Source organism: Rhinoraja longicauda, chromosome 10 (assembly GCF_053455715.1).
Source record: "Rhinoraja longicauda isolate Sanriku21f chromosome 10, sRhiLon1.1, whole genome shotgun sequence".
Lineage (NCBI taxonomy): Eukaryota > Metazoa > Chordata > Chondrichthyes > Rajiformes > Arhynchobatidae > Rhinoraja > Rhinoraja longicauda.
The window spans coordinates 44,400,635-44,420,128 of record NC_135962.1 but is presented as its reverse complement, the minus strand read 5'-3'; the positions used below and the strand labels follow the sequence as shown (position 1 = coordinate 44,420,128).

General features: G+C 42.5%; 1 protein-coding gene across 1 annotated transcript in view; it reads right to left on the bottom strand.

Moving 5' to 3' along the window:
- The window catches only part of slc24a4b (solute carrier family 24 member 4b), a 223,289-nt gene that overhangs the window by 85,231 nt on the left and 118,564 nt on the right, over positions 1–19,494 (bottom strand). The window contains exon 3 of the mRNA XM_078406780.1: positions 5,664–5,740. Coding sequence (XP_078262906.1) covers positions 5,664–5,740 — 77 coding nt within the window. The remainder of the gene's footprint in view (positions 1–5,663; positions 5,741–19,494) is intronic.

Genomic DNA, 19,494 nt, shown 5'->3' with positions numbered 1-19,494 from the left:
GCATCTCTGGAGAAGAAAGGATGGGTGATGTTACGGCTTGGGACTCTTCTTCAGAAAGTTCAATAGACACAAAGTGCTGGAGTAACTCAGCGAGCCAGGCAACATCTCTGGAGAAGAAAGGATGGGTGACGATAGGGTCAGAACCCTTTTCAGCACGGTCTAAAGAAGCATCCAACCCCATAACCGCACCCATACCTTTTCTCAAGAGATGGTGCCTGACCCGCTGAGTTACTCCAGCACTTTGTGCCTGTCTATGTTAAACATTCCACTGGGTTTGGAGGAGACAATGTGACTGGTTAAGAGTTGCTGGAACTATTTTTTTTTAAAAGAACAGTGAAGAAAAGCCATATGGTCAACAGCTGGTCAGTGAATGTGAGAAATAGAGCTGTGTTAACATAGAGCTGAGCCTGAGCACAGAGCAAGTAAACAAGAATGATTTGAGAACTGCCATTTTGCGAGAGAAGCAGTTTGATGAATTCAATAGCACAAGCAGACACTCCGATAATTATGGAACCAAGGGATGGGATCCAGACAGAGCTAACTAACTGTGTCTCGTGGTGTGTGCAATTGTGCAGTTGTCGTCCGTACATACCTGCCATTTTACATCAACATGGCGTCAGCTTGGCTCAACAATAGAAAAGCAAGTGTTGTGAAGATTTGAAAGTTGAAGTTCTACCTTAAAAGTAAGAGCTCTCAGCCACGTAGATACTGAGGTCAGGAAAGGTTGCCTGGTCAGTTGCCAGCATACACTGGCAGCTGTTGAACGGGCAACGGGTGAATCTCTGACGCAAGGAAGGGTGAACTGTACAGTCACCAGACGTTATACCCACAGGTAACAATTGGGTCCACCAGGCTCGGTCATTTTATCAATTATCAGTGACTCCATATCAAAACCTCAGAGGGTTGTGGGTCTTGGAGTGTTCTTCTTAGTTTACAGATACAGCACGGAAACAAGCCCTTTCGGCCCCCCGAGTCCGCGCTGACCAGTGATCCCCGCACATTAACACTATCCTATACCCACCAGAGACAATTTTTACATTTACCAAGCCAATTAACCTACATACCTGTACGTCTTTGGAGTGTGGGAGGAAACCGAAGATCTCGGAGAAAACCCACGCAGGTCACGGGGAGAACGTACAAACTCCGTACAGACAGCACCCGTAGTCGGGATCGAACCCGGGTCTCCGGCGCTGCATCCAATGTAAGGCAGCAACTCTACCGCTGCGCCACCGTGCCGCCCTTCTTCCAAGGGTGGTGAAAGTAATGATTTTGTATATCATAGATAAATGTGGAAAATAAATGCTCAATGGTGCTTTTATTATCACATGTGCAAAGTGCAAACACACACTGAGATTCTTTTTTTTTACAAACAGTCTAGTAGCTTATTGTCATACCTGAGCACATCCCCGATTAGCAAATTGTAGTGAAATTGTTCCTGCATGAAAGCACCACCACGTTTGGGTGCCATTTTCAAAGTCCACTCCACAATCTAGATATTATGAGCAGTGCCTTTTCCAGGCATGCCCCGGGCTTCCGCGGGCCTCCAGTTGTCGTCTTCCCTTGGATGTACGGATCAATCTGTGAACTGGCGTCCCTCTCCTCGCCCGTCCACCTTTGTGCCTCCGGAGAGCCTCTCGCAGCGACCCAGGTGGGGCCGGTAGGCCAAACCCCGGTTCCCTCTCCTATCCTACCGGCCTCACTTCTCGTCGGTCACGTCCAGTGTCATCACCGGCTCCATCCTCCTGGTCTCTGGTCTTTGGAGGACGAGCAGAGGACGGTTCAGCGGCTCCCCCCATCCAGGCCGTGGTCCGCCAGGTTCTCCGAGCAGCGGTCGGCTCAGCGGCCTCCCCTTGTAGGCCGCGGTCCACCGGGTCTTGCGTTCGGCCGCAGAGTCCACCTCAGTCACTACCTGCTGCAGGCTGCGGCACTCTGGGAATCTCGCGGTGAAAGAAGTAAAATATTGGCACAGATGGAAGATTGCCTGGCAAACAGGAAATAGAAGATAGACACAAAAAGCTGGAGTAATTCAGTTGGACAGGCAGCACATCTGGAGAGAAGGAATGGGTGACATTTCAGGTCGAGACCCTTCTACGGAGCCGAACAGGAAATAGAAACAGGCATAAAGAGATCTTTTTCTCATCAGCAGGATGCTGAGGGTGATGTGCCACACGGTTTATATATATAAATGACTTGGATGAAGGCACTCAAGGTACGATTGCTAAATTTACTGATGACACAAAGCTAATTAAGAGAGTAGAGTGGGCAAAGAGTTGGCAAATGGAATAGAATGTGGGAAAATAAAATTGTCTATTTTGGAATGAAAAACCCCCCCCATCTATTTGGCAAGAAGCCGTGGAGCGCTGAGATATAGTAAGAACTGGGTGTCCTAATGCATGATTCACAAAAGACTAATGTGAACAGCAAATAATTAGGCAAGCGAACAAAATGTTAAGCACAAAACAATCTGCCGGAGGAACTCAGTGGGACAGTCGAGGTTTTGAATCGAGACCCTTGCCCTGGACTGAAAGTGGGGAGGGGAGAGTGGGCTGGCTCAGAGCTGGCATGTGATAGGTGAACCCAGGTGGGGAAAGGGTGCAATGGTGGGTGAGGTCAGGTGGGGAACGAGAGGGACAGGGATAACCAGATCAGATAAAACTATACATAAATACAGTCAAGTCAATCTCAAATACAATAGGTAGAGTGAAGGTATCGAGTACAGAATATACTTCTCAGCAAGGTGGAACATCAGTTCCATGGACAAAGTCCAATGACTACAATGGGGTTGAGGTGAAACAATAGAAATCTCATAACTTAAATAGATATTTGAGGAAATATGCCGGGAAGATATTTGAAGAACAGGATTCTCAGAAGTCAGCTGCAGCACAACAAGGTCCTGTTAAAGATCTCAATGAAACTTTGTTCTCCATGTACCTAGGTCCAGTGAAATTCTTTGTTTTTGCATATAATCTGGTAAAATCGCACAGCAGACTTCACCTAGGCAGTACACAAAGTGTTGCCATATTTCTGGCGCCGACAAAGTTTCAAAAGTTCTTAGTGGTCTTATCTTCTCGCAGGTGGCCAGAGATGGCCTGCCGGGTCCCTCTTTGTTCTTGGTCACCCCCAGCCGGGTCCCTCTTAGTTCTCGGCGGCCCGTCTGCTGGGTTACTCTTGGCGGTCCACCGCTGGGTCCCTCTTTGTTCTCAGATTCTCTCCCATATTATAAGACATTGGTCTACTGGGCCAGTGGAAGGAATTGGGAGTTCACATAGCATCTAATGCAATGTGAGAGTGCTTGAGAAAAACCTTCAGCAGTTTTAAAGATCAGCTTGAGATAAAAGAAACTGGCAGCTGTAAAAGCAGCCGTGAATGTTATACTACAGTAACCTGAAGTCAGTCTGCTGATGGTTTCAAGAGATGTTCATGCTCAACTGATGCGGAAGTTCTTTTCTCTATGTCCTCAACTGGCCAATGCATAAACAGCCTTATCTACAACACACAGCCTGACCCTACTCAAAGATTCCATCATCAGTGGAAGTGAGAGATTCTCCATTAAAGAAAAGTAAAACAAAGCTCTCTGTTTTCCGCGCGGTATTCACAAAAGACAACAATGGAGCAAATAAGCAAACTGTTCACAAGTGGAGGCATGAGAGATTGCAGATACTGGAATCTGTAGCATTTCTCCTGTATCGAACACATCAACTTCAAGAACTGACTGTTCACTTGTTGCCTAATATATCCCACCCCTTGACAGGTGCCATTGTAACAAGATAATCAATGTCAGTGGTCATTATGTTTTGGTTCATCGGTGTATATTACTGTATGTGAAGAGAACAGAGTCAGCACAGTAAGATTAAGGAAGGACCCAGATAACGCAGCAAAGCAATTTAAAAATCTAATAGAAACAATAGGCCATTTAACCTCCCTTGAGCCTGACACAGCTCATCTTTCTTCAATTACCAAAAATAAATAACGTGGATAACTTTTTTATGAGTCCCTGTGAACCACGCTGATGCAATAATTAAAGGAGCTAATTTATTTCGAGAAAATAAGGTATATTTTTTGATTTGCTCTCCAGTGTGAGAGCTGGGAAAACACAAGGAACACAGGGACATGTTTTACATGTGAAATGGTGGCAGATAAAATCTCAAAGAATGAAAGGTTATCTAACCCTGAAAAAATAGCACAAAAAGTAGGTTAAAACTATATAAACGAGCTGATGGGCCACTATTAAAATTAATGTTGGCCAGTACAGCACAGCAGACTATCTGAAACACTCATCTTAAATGTTAAGACAGCTGGTTATGTGGAAAGTTTAAAATAATTTACATTTTAGATGCTTGGAGGAAGTCTTATGGATAATTTGAATGATGAATAATACATTAAATGGCAAAGGATCTATTCATATCATATCATATCATATATATACAGCCGGAAACAGGCCTTTTCGGCCCACCAAGTCCGTGCCGCCCAGTGATCCCCGTACATTAACACTATCCTACACCCACTAGGGACAATTTTTACATTTACCCAGCCAATTAACCTACATACCTGTACGTCTTTGGAGTGTGGGAGGAAACCTTACATTCATTTGAAGGATGTGGGCTGAGCTCGCAATAAATGCCCATTCCTAATTGCCCCTGAAATAATGAAGTAGTGCAGTTCAAAACATGGACGGTGCTCGGCCTTAGGTAAGCCTGATGATCTTTCCGTGGTTATGAATGTGCTGTGTTGATATGATATCTGACGGAAATGGAACGGCATCATTTGCAGGTTTCTCAGATAATGGAAATAAGGTCATAAGTGTTAGGAGCAGAATTCAGCCATTCGGCCCATCAAGTCTACTCCGCCATTCAATCATGGCTGATCTATCTCTCTCTCCTAACCTCATTCTCCTGCCTTCTCCCCAAAACCTTTGACATCCGTACTAATCAAGAATCTTCCTATCTCTGCTTTAAAAATATCCATTGACTTGGCCTCGTGGAAATGATCTTTAACTAGATATTTATTTAACTTAATGTGTGCTATCTGCCAAGTGGCTTTAGAGATACACTTGTGTGCTGGATATCATTCCTTCCCTGTGCACTATGCAAAGCATGTGCCTACAAGGCAATTTTCATTCATATTTGTGCAGGCGTACGCAGCTAAATAGTGTCAATGACTTAACGGTTTCTTAAGCCTAGCAATTAATCTTTCAATTATTTAAAATATAACATGGACAGTTTTATGAGTCCCTTTGAAGGCACAGACTTAATAATTACAAATGATTATCTCATTATCTCTTTCCAAATGAAACTTCTCATAGCAAGTCAGAATTTATGTATTTTTCAGTATTAGATAACATTTGATTAGCGTTTTGGACATTAAGAAAATCCAAAGACATTGGGCTGGTGTGCCTGAGGTTCATGATCAACCATGAACTGATTGAATGGTGAAGTTGATATGGAGTTCAAAATGGCCATTCCTGCTTTTATTTCTTATATTCTTATCTATCTTTATGAAGTAAAAATTGGATAGAAAGTCGCATTTTGTCTTGGAATAAAACTTGTTTCCTTTGTTTGTAGCTATTTTAACTACAAAACATATTGTAAATTTTTAAAAAAAACACAGGCAATGAATATGCCAATGGAGCAGACTCAACTGAAAATGTGTGTAATTGTACTTACTCCTGTTATATGAAGTAATACTCCTCCTTGTTGCCTTTCCTTATTGGTAAACAAATCACTTGGAAATTCGTGGATAGCTGTAATAGAACAACATACATCAAAGACTGCAAAAGCATTCTCAGGAACTTCTTTTCAAGATATGCGAGAACAAGAGATTGCATATTCTAAGTAACATAACAAAAGCAGTACCAAAATGATTAGAAAATTTATTTGCGCAATTAAGGGAGGCAGAAGACTGGTATTAACATCAATGAAGAGACATCTGCTTAGAACAAGCTTCAGTAAAATTTAGTTTAATTTAGAGATACACTGCGGAAACAGGTCCTTCGGCCCACCGTGTCCGCATCGACCACTGATTCCCGCACATTAACGCTATCCCACACACACCAGGGGCAATTTACACTCATACCAAGCCAATTAACCTACTAACCTGTACGTCTTTGGAGTGTGGGAGGAAACCGAAGATCTCGGAGAAAACCCACTCAGTCACAGGGAGAACGTACAAACTTCATACTGACAGCACCCGTAGTCAGGATTGAACCTGAGTTTCTGCCGCTGTAAGGCAGCAAATCTATCGCTGTGCCACCGTGCTGCCCCTAATGAGAGCAATAATCTTTATAAAGCACACAATGGACTTTTGTCGTTTTTTAGTCACGCTCTCTGATTCTTTTCTTGGCCGGGCACAGAGCGAAAAAAGTATTAGAGAATGTGGCTAAAAACATAACGGAAACAGGCTTACTCTTGATGAAACACGTTATGTTTCACACATGCCATCAGGAGTATAGCAACATTATACCATTGTCTACAGTTGTGAATGGAAACCAAGGTCATATACAATTTCCACCTACTCCATGGTTGGACATTTGCTCGACGCTCTAAGCACAAGCACTAACAGTTTGTAAAATTAAACAACTGGACACAGAGGAGAGCCAGTCCCTATGTGCAACTGTACATAACATTCTGTACATAACAAATTGTACATAACATTCAGTCCCACGACTTGTGAAAAAGGTAAAATTGCACTGTTATGCGAAGGTGTACATAACTTTATAATGGAAAAAAATCATGGAAAAATGTAGAGGCAAAAACGACTTTAGTATATTGTTAAAATTATTAAATTGAACCAAAGGCATGAATGGCACAAATGATTGTGTGAAGAGAACGATATTTTTGCCCTAATTTTAGTAAAATAGAACTTAATTAGGGTACAAAATATGTAAATAGGAACTATGTCCTCAGAAGAAAGATTATTTCAGACAGAAAAGATGTAAGTGTATAAAATGTATAAGTGTATAAAATCATGAGAGGAGCAGATTGGGTAGATGCACCGAGTCTCTTGCCCAGAGTAGATCAATCGAGGATCAGAAGACATAAGTTTAAGGTGAAGGGGGAAAGATTTAATAGGAATCTGAGGGCTAACTTTTTCACGCAAAGATGTATGGAACAAGCTGCCAGAGGAGGTAGTTGTGGTAGGGACGATCCCAACATTTAAGAAACAGTTAGATAGGGTTTGGAGGGATATGGACCAAACATTGGCAGGTGGGACTGGTGTAGATGGGACATGTTGGCTGGTGTGGGCAAGTTGGGCCGAAGGATCTGTTTCCACACTGTATCATTCTATGACTCAATGACTCCAAGTCTTAGTAGTGCAATTTTCAACTTTTAACTTGCAGAATCAAGTTTAGCCACTAATCTACTGGTAATGAAGCTTCAGATCTATGTTGTTAGCAACCAATATATGCTGTAACTTTGAATTAATTAAAATCAAATAGGTCAATCAGATAATCAAATGAACTGCTAGACTTTTGGAAAAAGAAGAACGAGGAAACCAACTGAAAAAGTCAGGTTAGAATTGGAAATGCAGGAGTACTGATCCCTGCTCCATTATTCCCGATGTTGGGGAAGTCCAGAACAAGGGGTCACAGTTTAAGGATAAGGGGGAAGTCTTTTAGGACCGAGATGAGAACGTTTTTCTTCACACAGAGAGTGGTGAATCTGTGGAATTCTCTGCCACAGAGGGTAGTTGAGACCAGTTCATTGGCTATATTTAAGAGGGAGTTAGATGTGGCCCTTGTGGCTAAAGGGATCAGGGGGTATGGGGAGAAGGCAGGTATGGGATACTGAGTTGGATGATCAGCCATGATCATATTGAATGGCGGTGCAGGCTCGAAGGGCCGAATGGCCTACTCCTGCACCTATTTTCTATGTTTCTATGAGGTATCTTGGCAATGCGGGTGGATGGACATCAGCGGAATTCTTCGATGGACAATTGCTGGCTAGGTCTGCCTGAAAACACATCAGTGAACTCAGGAGGTAGAAACAAAGAACTGCAGATTCTGATTTGCCAAGGAAAAACACAAAGTGCAGGAGTAACTCAGTGGGTCAGGCATCATATCATCCCTGGAGATTATGGATATGTGACGTTTCATGTCAGAACCTATCTACCTCTTTGATGACCCTCGGACTATCCTTGATCGGACTTAGCTGGCTCTAACTTGCACTAAATGTTATTCCCTTATCTTGTATCTATACGCTGTAAATGGATCGATTGTAATCATGTATTGTCTTTCTGCTGTCTGGTTAGCATGCAACAAAAAGCTTTTCACTGTACCTCGGTACACATGACAATAAACTGAACTAAACTAAACTAAACTTCAGGAGGTCCGCTCTAATGTGCTGCCAGTTACATTTTGGTGAGCTCGCTATCTTTTCGAATTTTATAAACCGCTATTTCACAAAGAATATGGAACTAATTCCTCTTGTTGCCAAGGCACCTGCACAATTTGGACAAGACTAAAATGATAACAGCCAGTAAGGATAATTTTAATCTCATCTCTGCTACACATAGAAGATGCAACCTGTCTTTTTACCATTACCCTACCCACTCTTCATGGACTCAAATTGCCTGACCTACTGTGTATTATCAGCATTTTTTGTTATTTCACATTTCCAAAATTTCTGGTGTTTTGTTACTTGGAACAATTTTATCAAGTGTTTTCAATTCTTTTGTTGAAAATTCTCAGCAGAGAAGAATAATTATTAGAAATTTGAAAGTTTTGAACAAAGTCCTTAATCTGTGAAAAATCATCTGGCTCCTTGGCTCATGCCATAAAGATAAAACCAAGACTGGAACATTTTAGGTACCCAGTTGGTTTAAACAATTGTAAAGTGATTTTGGGCACCACATCCGAAGAAGGATGTGCTGGCTCTGGAGAGGGTCCAGAAGAGGTTTACAAGAATGATCCCAGGATTGAGTAGGTTAACATATGATGAGCGTTTGACCGCACTGGGCCTGTTCTCGCTGGAGTTTAGAAGAATGAGGGGGGACCTCATTCAAACGCACAGAATAGTGAAAGACTTCGATAGAGTGGATGTGGAGAGGATGTTTCCACTAGTGTCTAGGACTGGAGGTCATAGCCTCAGAATTAAAGGACATTCTTTTAGGAAGGAGATGAGGAGGAATTTCTTTGGTCAGAGGGTGGTGAATCTGTGGAATTCTTTGCCACAGAAGGTTGTGGAGGCCAAGTCAGTGGGTATATTTAAGGTAGGGATAGATAGATTAGTACAGGTGTCAGAGGTTATGGGGAGAAGGCTGGAGAATGGGGTTAGGAGAGAGAGATAGATTAGCCATGAATGAATGATGGAGTGGACTTGATGGGCTGATTGGCCTAATTGTACTCCTATCACTTATGATTTAAACCATTTTGTTGGACAATATCGTCTATTGATAAAAAACACCCATGACACTTCATTCAGTTTCAGTCTCAGCTGTACTAATTTTGGTTTGGTCAGTTATTTTACAGCCCAACAGTTATTTACATTTTATCTTTTCTGTTTCTTTATTCACAGAATGGATACATTGCTTATAAGTCCAGCATGTCATATCAATCCATAATTCCCCCCGAATGTTTGGTCATTGCAAATGGCAGTCATAAGTCAATTACACAGGTGGGTCTGTAGACAAATACAGGCCAGAATGGTAAAGGATGGAAAATTACTTTAACCGTTCACCACTGGTGAACTAGGTAAGCTTTTATGACAATCTAGTAGTTCTGTGGGTGCTATTATTGATACTGGTTTTATTCTCCAGAATTATTCAAGTCAAGTCAAGTCAAATCAAGTTTATTTGTCACATACATATACAAGATGTGCAGTGAAATGAAAGTGGCAACGCCTGCGGATTGTGCTAAACTACAAAACAGAATAGAAAAAAAAAGAAAGATTTTAACACACAAAAAAAAAATTAATACAGTAAATTTAAATTAGTCCCTGGTGATATGAGAGTTAACAGTCCTGATGGCCTGTGGGAAGAAACTCCGTCTCTTGAATTATTCACTTCAAGAAATCCATTTCCACCTAAGTGGTGGTGTTTAAACTCTGCTTTCCAGATCACTGCAGGCTTTGGCAGACTTAATTCCCACGTGGCATCTATGGAGAAGAGAAATAGGTGACGGTTCCATTCATTTTGTTCAATATCTCTCTACATCACCATCTATATCTCTCATTTCCCTTTCCACAGACTCTCAGACTGAAGAAGGGTCTCGACCCGCAATGTCACCGACTCCTTTTCTCCAGTGATGCTGCCTGACTTGCTGAGTTACTCCAGCATTTTGTGTCTATCTTCGGTGTAAACCAGCGTCTGCAGTTCCTTCCTACACACTAATTCCCACGTGGCTGTATACCTTCCTCAATATCTTGGATAGCAATGGGATGCAAACCAAACTGATGTTTAGTTTCGGGCTGACACAAAATGCTGGAGTAACTCAGCGGGTCAGGCAGCATCTCAGGAGAGAAGGAATGGGCGACATTTCGGGTCGAGACCCTTCTTCAGACTGGTCAGTTTCGTGTTTATCACTCTCTGGCAAGAGAAAGTAAGGAACTGTTGTAAGTGCCAAGATCCTCATGGCCTTCCTCAATGGGAAGCCTATTAAAGTAGAACAGCTGATCCCATTTTTCTTTGGCAAAATGTATGCTGAATTTTTCCAGAAATTCTGACATTGCAGCCATTTCGCCAGAATTACAGAAGCAACTCATTTTGCAGTCTGGGTGTTACTCGATTAAGTCTATTCTCTTTTTTCCATATTGCCTAGGAAACAACACAACCAAATATCCAAATGAAGTAAATGACAGCTCTTTTTGTATTTCAGAATCGATCTCAGGGAAAGTTCTGAAATTGATCAGAACATTGCAATGAGATTCTGATTGATGATGGTTTGAACAGCAAAACAGATCGATGATAAGAACAAAAAAGATGCTTAATTTATGTGGCAAACATAACATTTTGCTGTGCTTATTGCAGTCTGCAATGGACAAAAATAGGGCACTTAAATCTGCAGGGAGACTGCAAACTGCTAATTCCACTTGCAAGCATGAACTGCAATAATTTGGATTTGAACGACTTCGCATGCAATGACCTCCGATTATTTGTCAGTGAAAATCATGAAGGTAAAGCTAATACATTTTCCACTTCAACATCACAACAGCAACGTCGGTAATGGGCAGCATGGTTGCACAACGGTAGAGATGCTGCGTTATAGCGCCAGAGACCCGGGTTAGATCCTGACTATGGGTGCTGTCTGTACGGAGTTTGTACGTTCTACCCATGACCTCCCAGTGCTCCGGTTTCATCCCACACTCCAAAAACCTATAGGTTTGTAGGTTAATCAGTACGGTAACATTGTAAATTGTTCTGAGTGTGTGTAGGATAGTGTTAGTGTGTGAGGATCCGATCGCTGGTCGATGCGGACTCAGTGGGCCGAAGGGCCCGTTTCTGTGCTGTATCTCTAGACAAAAACTAAACTAATCACATTCTTTAGTTCACCCTCCTGCCCTGTGACTGACCTGTTAACGCCAAACTGCTCAATATTCAAGAAAACAAAATAAAATAAAAACTAAATTACATTGATTCAAAAAGGTAACCATGTGATTGGAATACTGGTGGACTGTGAGCAGGTAACAAAAGGAATCAAAAAAGAGTGCAGCTACTGCCTTTTGAGAAGATCGTGCGTAGATCAAAGTGAACTGAGGCGACAGAGAACTGGCTTTAATTTCTGTAGGATTCATAACAACACACATATTGTGAACAACAGCTTGTGTTGTACTGAGGAGGCCAGTATCACCAAATATACCAGTTTAATGCTTTACCCGGAGCTCTCCAACATGCAACAGAATTTTTATTTTGATTTATAGAGAACGAAAACTGTAAAAGAATCAACACACGTCAAGCCAAAAAATAGCAAGTTTGCTGTTATTCAACCCAAAGTGACTATATCACCTGTCTCGCAAAATCTTTACGTATATTCATTCTCTTGGTCTTTGAACAAAGCCCTGATTTTTTTAAGTTTTCTTCCCAGTTGCAGTTCTCTTTTTTTAAAAGCTATTATTCAACCTAGTTTACCACGTTTTCCAGGAAGTACATCGTGGAACATAACAACACTGCATGAGGAAAATCACCCACATCTTTAGCATGGTTGCCATGTCACTCATCATAAATCCATGCTTCTTAACTGGTGCCACAAACATCCTTTGCTTCATTAAAGCTCCACAGGGTAAAAGAGTGCCCATTGTCTCATGTGTTAAACATGCAATGCAATAAAATTCACACATTCTACATCGGAAATTTGGTTCCACTGGATTCAAAGCACCATATCATGTCTTTTGCTGCTCACGACAAGAGTTCAAATTTATTTTTGAACCTCTCCATTAAGTTTTCATTTTACCCTCACTGCATCGAGGATACAAAATCCCATCTTATCTTTTTAATAAGATTACCACTTTCCGATTTAACCGGTTTTATAATTTTAAGGATTATATATTAACTCTGTACGTTTCATTTATAAGATCATCACAAGTTCTCCTTGTGTTCAAAGCATCAGGAAACCCATTAAATTGAAGGGAGATCAGAATTACTGCGCTCCAACAATCTGCCTTCTTCACCACCCCTGAAATACTGCCTCCCTTCTTCTCATTGAAGAAGTGCTGTATGATATTTCAGATGAGTGAACAAAACTGAGTTCCTATCTGGTTCTAGAAACTTATACAATTCTTAAAGGATTGGACAGGCTAGATGCAGGAAAAATGTTCCCGATGCTAGGGGAGTCCAAAACCAGGGGTCACAGTTTAAGAATAAGGTAGGCCATTTAGGACTGAGATGAGCAAAATAAATTTCACCCAGAAAGTTGTGAATCTGTGGAATTCTTTACCACAGAAGGTAGTGGAGGCCAATTGACTGGATGTTTTTAAGAAGGAGTTAGATTTAGCTCTCATGGCTAAAGGAATCAAGGGATACGGGGGAAAAAAACAGGAACTGATTTTAGATGATCAGCCATGCTCTTATTGAATGGCAGTGCTGGCTCGAAGGGCCGACCCCTGCACCTATTTTTCTATGTTTCTATGCTCTCTCAGTTGGACATAAAACATCCTATTTTGAAGGACATGGGATATCCTCTGCTCCTGGACAAAACGTATCCTTCAATCCACATCATTAAAACAGATTTAACTAGAAATTAATCAATGAACAAGTTACTGAGTCCCACAAAGTCCAACTCCCTTCCACTAGCTGATAAATGGGTTCAAAGCTACGAACAATTTCCCCACACCTACCTGCTCATTATCACACTGATGATTGCTGGTATTCAATGTTCTTTGGATCAATACTACAACTTTGGTGATGCCACATTTGGAGTATTGTGTGCAGTTCTACCTGTACGATTACAGGAAGGATGTAGTTGCATTGGAGAGGGTGCAGAAGCAGGATACCAGGATGTTGCCTCGATTAGAGGGTATTGCTCTCTGGAGAGGTTGGGCAAACTTGGATTGTTTCTGCTGGAGCATCAGAAGCTGATGGGAAACATGATTGAGGTTGACAAAATGAGGAGAGGCACGGGTAGGGTAGACAGTCAGAATCTTTTTCCTAGGTAGAAACATCAAATACTAGAGGACTTCGCTTTAAGGTGAGAGGGGGAAGTTTAAAGAAAATGTAGGGGGCAAGTTTGTTTTACACAGAGAGTGTTAGGAGCCTGGGATACACTACTGAGGTGATGGTGGAAGCAGGTATGATAATGGTGTTTAAGAGGCTTTGAGATTAGTACGTGAACATGCAGGGTATGGAGGGATTAGTTTAATTTGGCATCATGTTTGGCACAGGCTTCATGTCCTGAAGGGCCTTTTTCTGTATTTTGTATGTTAGAAAACAGGGGGTGTCTGAGGACCTGGTGTGTAACAATAGCACATCTGGGTTAGGTTAAAGCTGATACTTCCATGTTCACCTTAGCTCAGAGGCAACAGAGACCGAAGAACTGGCTGTTAGTAGGTTGCAGGTTTCACACACCAGAGAACTCGAATACTTAACCTAAGTGACAGTACTATGTTGTGATGATGCATCATTAAATATTAATTAAAGAGATATTTCACTGAAAGATTCAGCAAAAATGTTCAGGGCATTCAGAGCATCTGGTGTTCAGGCATGTTTAAGACATCATCCATTTGGAAACAGACCACAGATACTTGCATATACTCTTCCCGCCTTAATGGCAAGGCATATATTTCCTTCACTGCATGATATTCATAAAGTAATAAATACAATGGTCTCTGTACATATATTATGGACAGCAGCTTTTCCCTTCTGGGCTCATAAATTGCATGTTCATTATTAACTTTAGAAATGCTTCCAACTGCAAATTTTTTCAAAGTGCTCAATATAGAATTATTACTTAACTTTTACATTAATTGATCAAACTGTGATTGCAACTCTCGCTTTGGATAATATGATTTTCATGCTGAAATTACCTAAATCGTTCAAGATGGAATATCTGAGATTGTTTGAGGTGCTGTTTACAGCCTTCCACGCTACCACACTTCATTAAACTAGTACAGAGAGAACTCTCTGCCCAGACTCTGGATTACAGTTGACTGTTAATTGCTAACCGTCTGATGAAAATCCTAAAGCATTCCAGCTGCAACTTGACTGAATTGCAAACTAAGCATTGTCAGAGCAGTCCTGAACTACTATCGGACTATCTTTGATCAGACTTAACTGGCTTTACCTTGCACTAAACGTTATTAAACGTTACTAAACTAAACGGAGATGCGACCTTTATCGTGTCGTATCTCCGTTTGCGCTACGGCCTAACACCGTGGAGTCGGCGGCCTCCAGCTGGGATCGACCTCGAAGACTCCGGTCGCAGGGCCTGGACTTACCATCTCGGAGGCTTCGGCCGTGGGCCCTGTAGACCGCAACATCGGGAGCTCGCAGGTCCCTGGCTGGCGACCGGCTTTCGGGAGCTCCAGCCATAGCAGCTTCGACCGCCCCAAAGCGCGAGGTTCGATCGACCCACTCGCAAGACCTTCATCGCCCTGCGTGGCTCGGCCGCGGCACTTTCCATCGCCCGGTGGGGGCTTAGGACCTTCATCTGCCTGCTCGGCTCGGCCTGGGACTTTCCATCGCCCGGCGGGGGTTTCAAAAGTCGGGAGCCTCGATCGCCTCGAGGCAGCAGTTTGACTGCCTGACCACGGGAGAAGAATGAGGAGGAGATAAGACTTTTCTTTGCCTTCCATCACAGTGAGGGTGTGCCTATAGCAATCACTGTGATGGTTGTTTGTGTTAAATTGTAATTGTGTGTCTTGTGTTCTTTATTGTCTACTGCCGGACCCTGACGTGAGAGGAAGCTGGCGCTATTTGTTCGCCGCTTCTCCGTCAGGACAAATCTTTTGTTTGTTTGTTTGTTTTTATGTCTTGTTTGCTTTGTAAAGCGTCTTTGAGTATCTTGAAAAGCGCTATATAAAATAAATGTATTATTATTATTATTATTATTATTATTCTTGCATCATGCATCTGTGCACTGCGAACGGCTTAATTGTAATCATGTATTGTCTTTCCGCTGGCTGGTTAGCACACGACAAAAGCTTTTCACTGTACCTGTGCACGTGACAATAAACCAAACACACACGGTACACGTGACAGTAAACCAAACTGAAACTGATCTAAACAAAAACTGACAACCTGTTAAAAAATATTCACTGGTTAAGAATTATAGGAAGTGGCTTGGAAGTACTGTAGGTCAATGTGAAAATAAATGTGTTTTGTCACTCTTGACAAATACTTTAGACACTTAGAAAACATAGAAAAATAGGTGCAGGAGTAGGCCATTCGGCCCTTCAAGCCAGCATATTCAATATGATCATGGCTGATCATCTAAAATCAGTACCCCGTTCCTGTTTTTCCCCATATCCCTTGATTCCTTTCTCCCCATATCCCTTGATTCCCAAGACATTTTTTCCCCATATCCCTTGATTCCGAAGATTTTAACTCTCTCTTGTAAACGTGCAGTGAATTGGCCTCCACTGCCACCTTTAAGAATTTTATGTTTCTATAAGATCTCCTCTCATCCTTCTAAATTCCAGTGAATACAGGCCCAGTCAACCCATTCTTTCATCATATGTCAGTCCCGCCATCCCGGAGATTAACCTGGTGAACCTACGCTGCACTCCCTCAATAGCAATAATGTCCTTCTTCAAATTAGGAGAACAAAATTGCACACAATATTCCAGTTGCGATCTCACCAGGGCCCTGTACAACTGCAGAAGGACCTCCTTACTCCTAAACTCAAATCTTCTTGCAATGAAGTCCAACATGCCATTAGCTTTCTTCACTGCCTGCTGTACCTGCATGCTTACTTTCAGTGACTGATGTACAAGCACACCAGGTCTTGTTGCACCTCCCCTTTTCCTAATCTGACACCATTCAGATAATAATCTGTCTTCCTGTTCGTGCCACCAAAGTGGATAACCTCACATTTATCCACATTATACTGCATCTGCCATGCATCTGTCCACTTACCCAACCTATCCAAGTCACCCTGCAGCCTCATAGCATCCTCATCACAGCTCGCACTGCCACCCAGCTTTGTGTCATCCGCAAACTTGGAGATGTCACATTTAATTTCCTCGTCTAAATCGTTAGTATATATTGTAAACGACTGGGGTCCAGCACGGAGACTTGTGGCACCCCACTAGTCACTACCTACCATTCTGAAAAGGACCCATTAATTCCTACTCTTTGCTTCCTGTCTGCCAACCAGTTCTCTATCCATGTCAATACCCTACCCCCAATACCATGTCCTCTAATTTTGCACACTAATCTCTTGTGTGGTTCAAAGGCTTTTTGGAAGTCCAGATACACCACATCCACTGGCTCTCCCTTATCCATTCTACTTGTCGCATCCTCAAAAAATTCCAGAAGATTAGTCAAGCATGATTTCCCCTTCATAAATAACATTATCTCCAGTACAATGCCTGATAATACCACTATCCGTAATATAATTCCGTGGTGTGCCCAAGTGCTTGTCTTGTTCTAAGCCATCAAAATGCTGATAGGAGACTCACATGGACGTTCGATAGATTGGTTGCTCTTCCTTGTGATTGAACGACAATTTTGAATCCCCAATGAACTACACAATTATAGGTGCTTAGCTGCTACTTTTTCCTGAGTAACATCCTCACATTCCCCTTCTCATCCTTGCTGGATGTCTTTGCAGACTTGAGAAGGAGTAATGACATGAGAGAAAGTAGGGTGGCACGGTGGCATAGCGGTAGAGTTGCTGCCTTATAGCGCCAGAGACCCGGGTTCGATCCTCACTACGGGTGCTATCTGTACGGAGTTCATACACTCTCCCCGTGACTGTGTGGGTTTCCTACGGGTGCTCCGTTTCCTCCCACACTCCGAAGGCGTACAGGTTTGTAGGTTAATTGGCTTTGGTAACATTGTAAATTGTCCCTAGTGTGTCGGATAGTGCTAGTGTACAGGGTGATCAGTGGGCGGCACGGACTTGGTGGGCCAAAGGGCCTGTTTCCATGCTGTATCTCTAATGTTTAAAGTCAAAAGAATGTTATTGGATTGTGCTGCCTATGTGTTTGAGCAGTGATACTTTCTCACATGGTATTGCTGTCTCATATTGCAACAACTGGAATAGATTCGGAGTCTCTGTACTCCTATACCTCTGACCTTATGGCCTCCCTACGCTTTAGTTGAGGTCATCAGCCAGCATTCACCAAAGGTACCCTACTGAGACAGGGAAGGATTTACACAGTAAATGGTTGGAGCTTGGGAGTGTTATAGAAAAGATCGACCGAGGGGTGCAGGCACATAATTCCATCAAAGTGATGACACAGGTAGACAGGGTGGTGAAGAGGATACTTGGCCTGCTTGTCTTCATTGGTTAGGGTATTGAGTACAGGAGTTGAGACATCATATTACAGCTGTTCAAGACGTTGGTAAGGCCTCATTTAGAGTACTGCATGCAGTTGCAGTCACACTGCTGTAAGAAGGACATCAACATACGGGAAAGGGTGCAAAATAGATTTCAGAGGAAGATACCAGTCCGGAGGGATTGAGTTATGAGAGGCTGTGAAGTGTTTCCCTGGTGCATCAACCACTGAGGCGTGACATTACAGAGGTTTATAAAATCATGAAGGGCATAAATAAGGTGAATAACCATTTCCTCCAGATATGACAGTCTAAAACAAAAGGGCATTGGTTTCAATTGAGAGGGGAAGGATTCAGAGTGGCATGGTTTTCACACAGAGGATGGTGCTTAGATGGAACGAGCTGCCAAAGGAAGGGGTAAAGGCCGGTACAACTATGATATTTAAAAGACACTTGGACAGGTACATGGATAGGGAAAGTTGAGAGGGACGTGGGAGAAATGTACGCAACGAGGCTAGTTCAGTTAGGCAACTTGGTCGGCACGGACAAGTTGGGCCAAAGGCCAGTTCTGTGCTACATACCTTTATGACTCGATGAGCAATTGTTTTGATTTTCATGCCAAATATTAGGGAACTTTTCCCGGATGTGTTTTCAGTATTTTCACAAAACATTCAATAACATTGACACCTTTGGCCATCATTAGGCTGTGTTAGGGTCAGGTATGGTGGTAGGCCACATGCTGGCTGTCAGAGCCATTCTGTGAGTGCAGTCAACTGGCGATGCTCAGACAGCCTCAATACTGCAGTCACACACATTGAATGTGCTGGGGCTGGCACTGGAGGGGTGGGGGGGAGGGGCACACTGGAAAATACAGCCTAGCCAAGGGCTACAGATTTACCTCATTGTCCTTTTATAAAAAAATTTAAAAACAAAACTTTATTCACTGTATAACATATATACAAAACTAAAACTATGGTGACACCTGACCCTTCAGACTCAAGGGTACCTCTTCCCGGGGTCACTGTTGCAGAGGTTAGATTGGCATTCCTGAGGGTGAACCTGCAGAAAGCAACTGGCCCAGGCGGAGTTCCTGGCCGTGTCCTTAGTGGACCTGCTTGCGGGAGTATCCACGGACAACTTTAATCTCTAGGAAGCTTGCAGGAAGGAACTGCAGATGCTGGTTTAAACCGAAGATAGACACAAAAAGCCGGAGTAACTCAGCGGGACAGGCAGCATCTCTGGAGAGAAGGAATGGGTAACGTCACCCATGGCTCAGGGCATGACGTTAGGAATGGCTCAGTCAGAAACGTCGTTATTCCATGTGACTTTTGCCTCCTGTTCAAACTACGTCTTAATATGTTATCCCCATTAATCTTCGTAAAGAATTGAGCATTGATGAATGAATGTCATTAATCTGCCCGTTACTTATATCAGGTAATGTAATGATGCCCACAGTTTTTTTCAGAAACTCAAATATATTTACCACAACCAGAGAGCAGTCCTGAACTACTATCTATCACATTTTCTTTGTTCGGGCTTTACTGGCTTTACCTTGCACTAAACGTTATTCCCTTAACATGTATCTACACACTGTAAATGGATTGATTGTAATCATCTATTGTCTTTCCA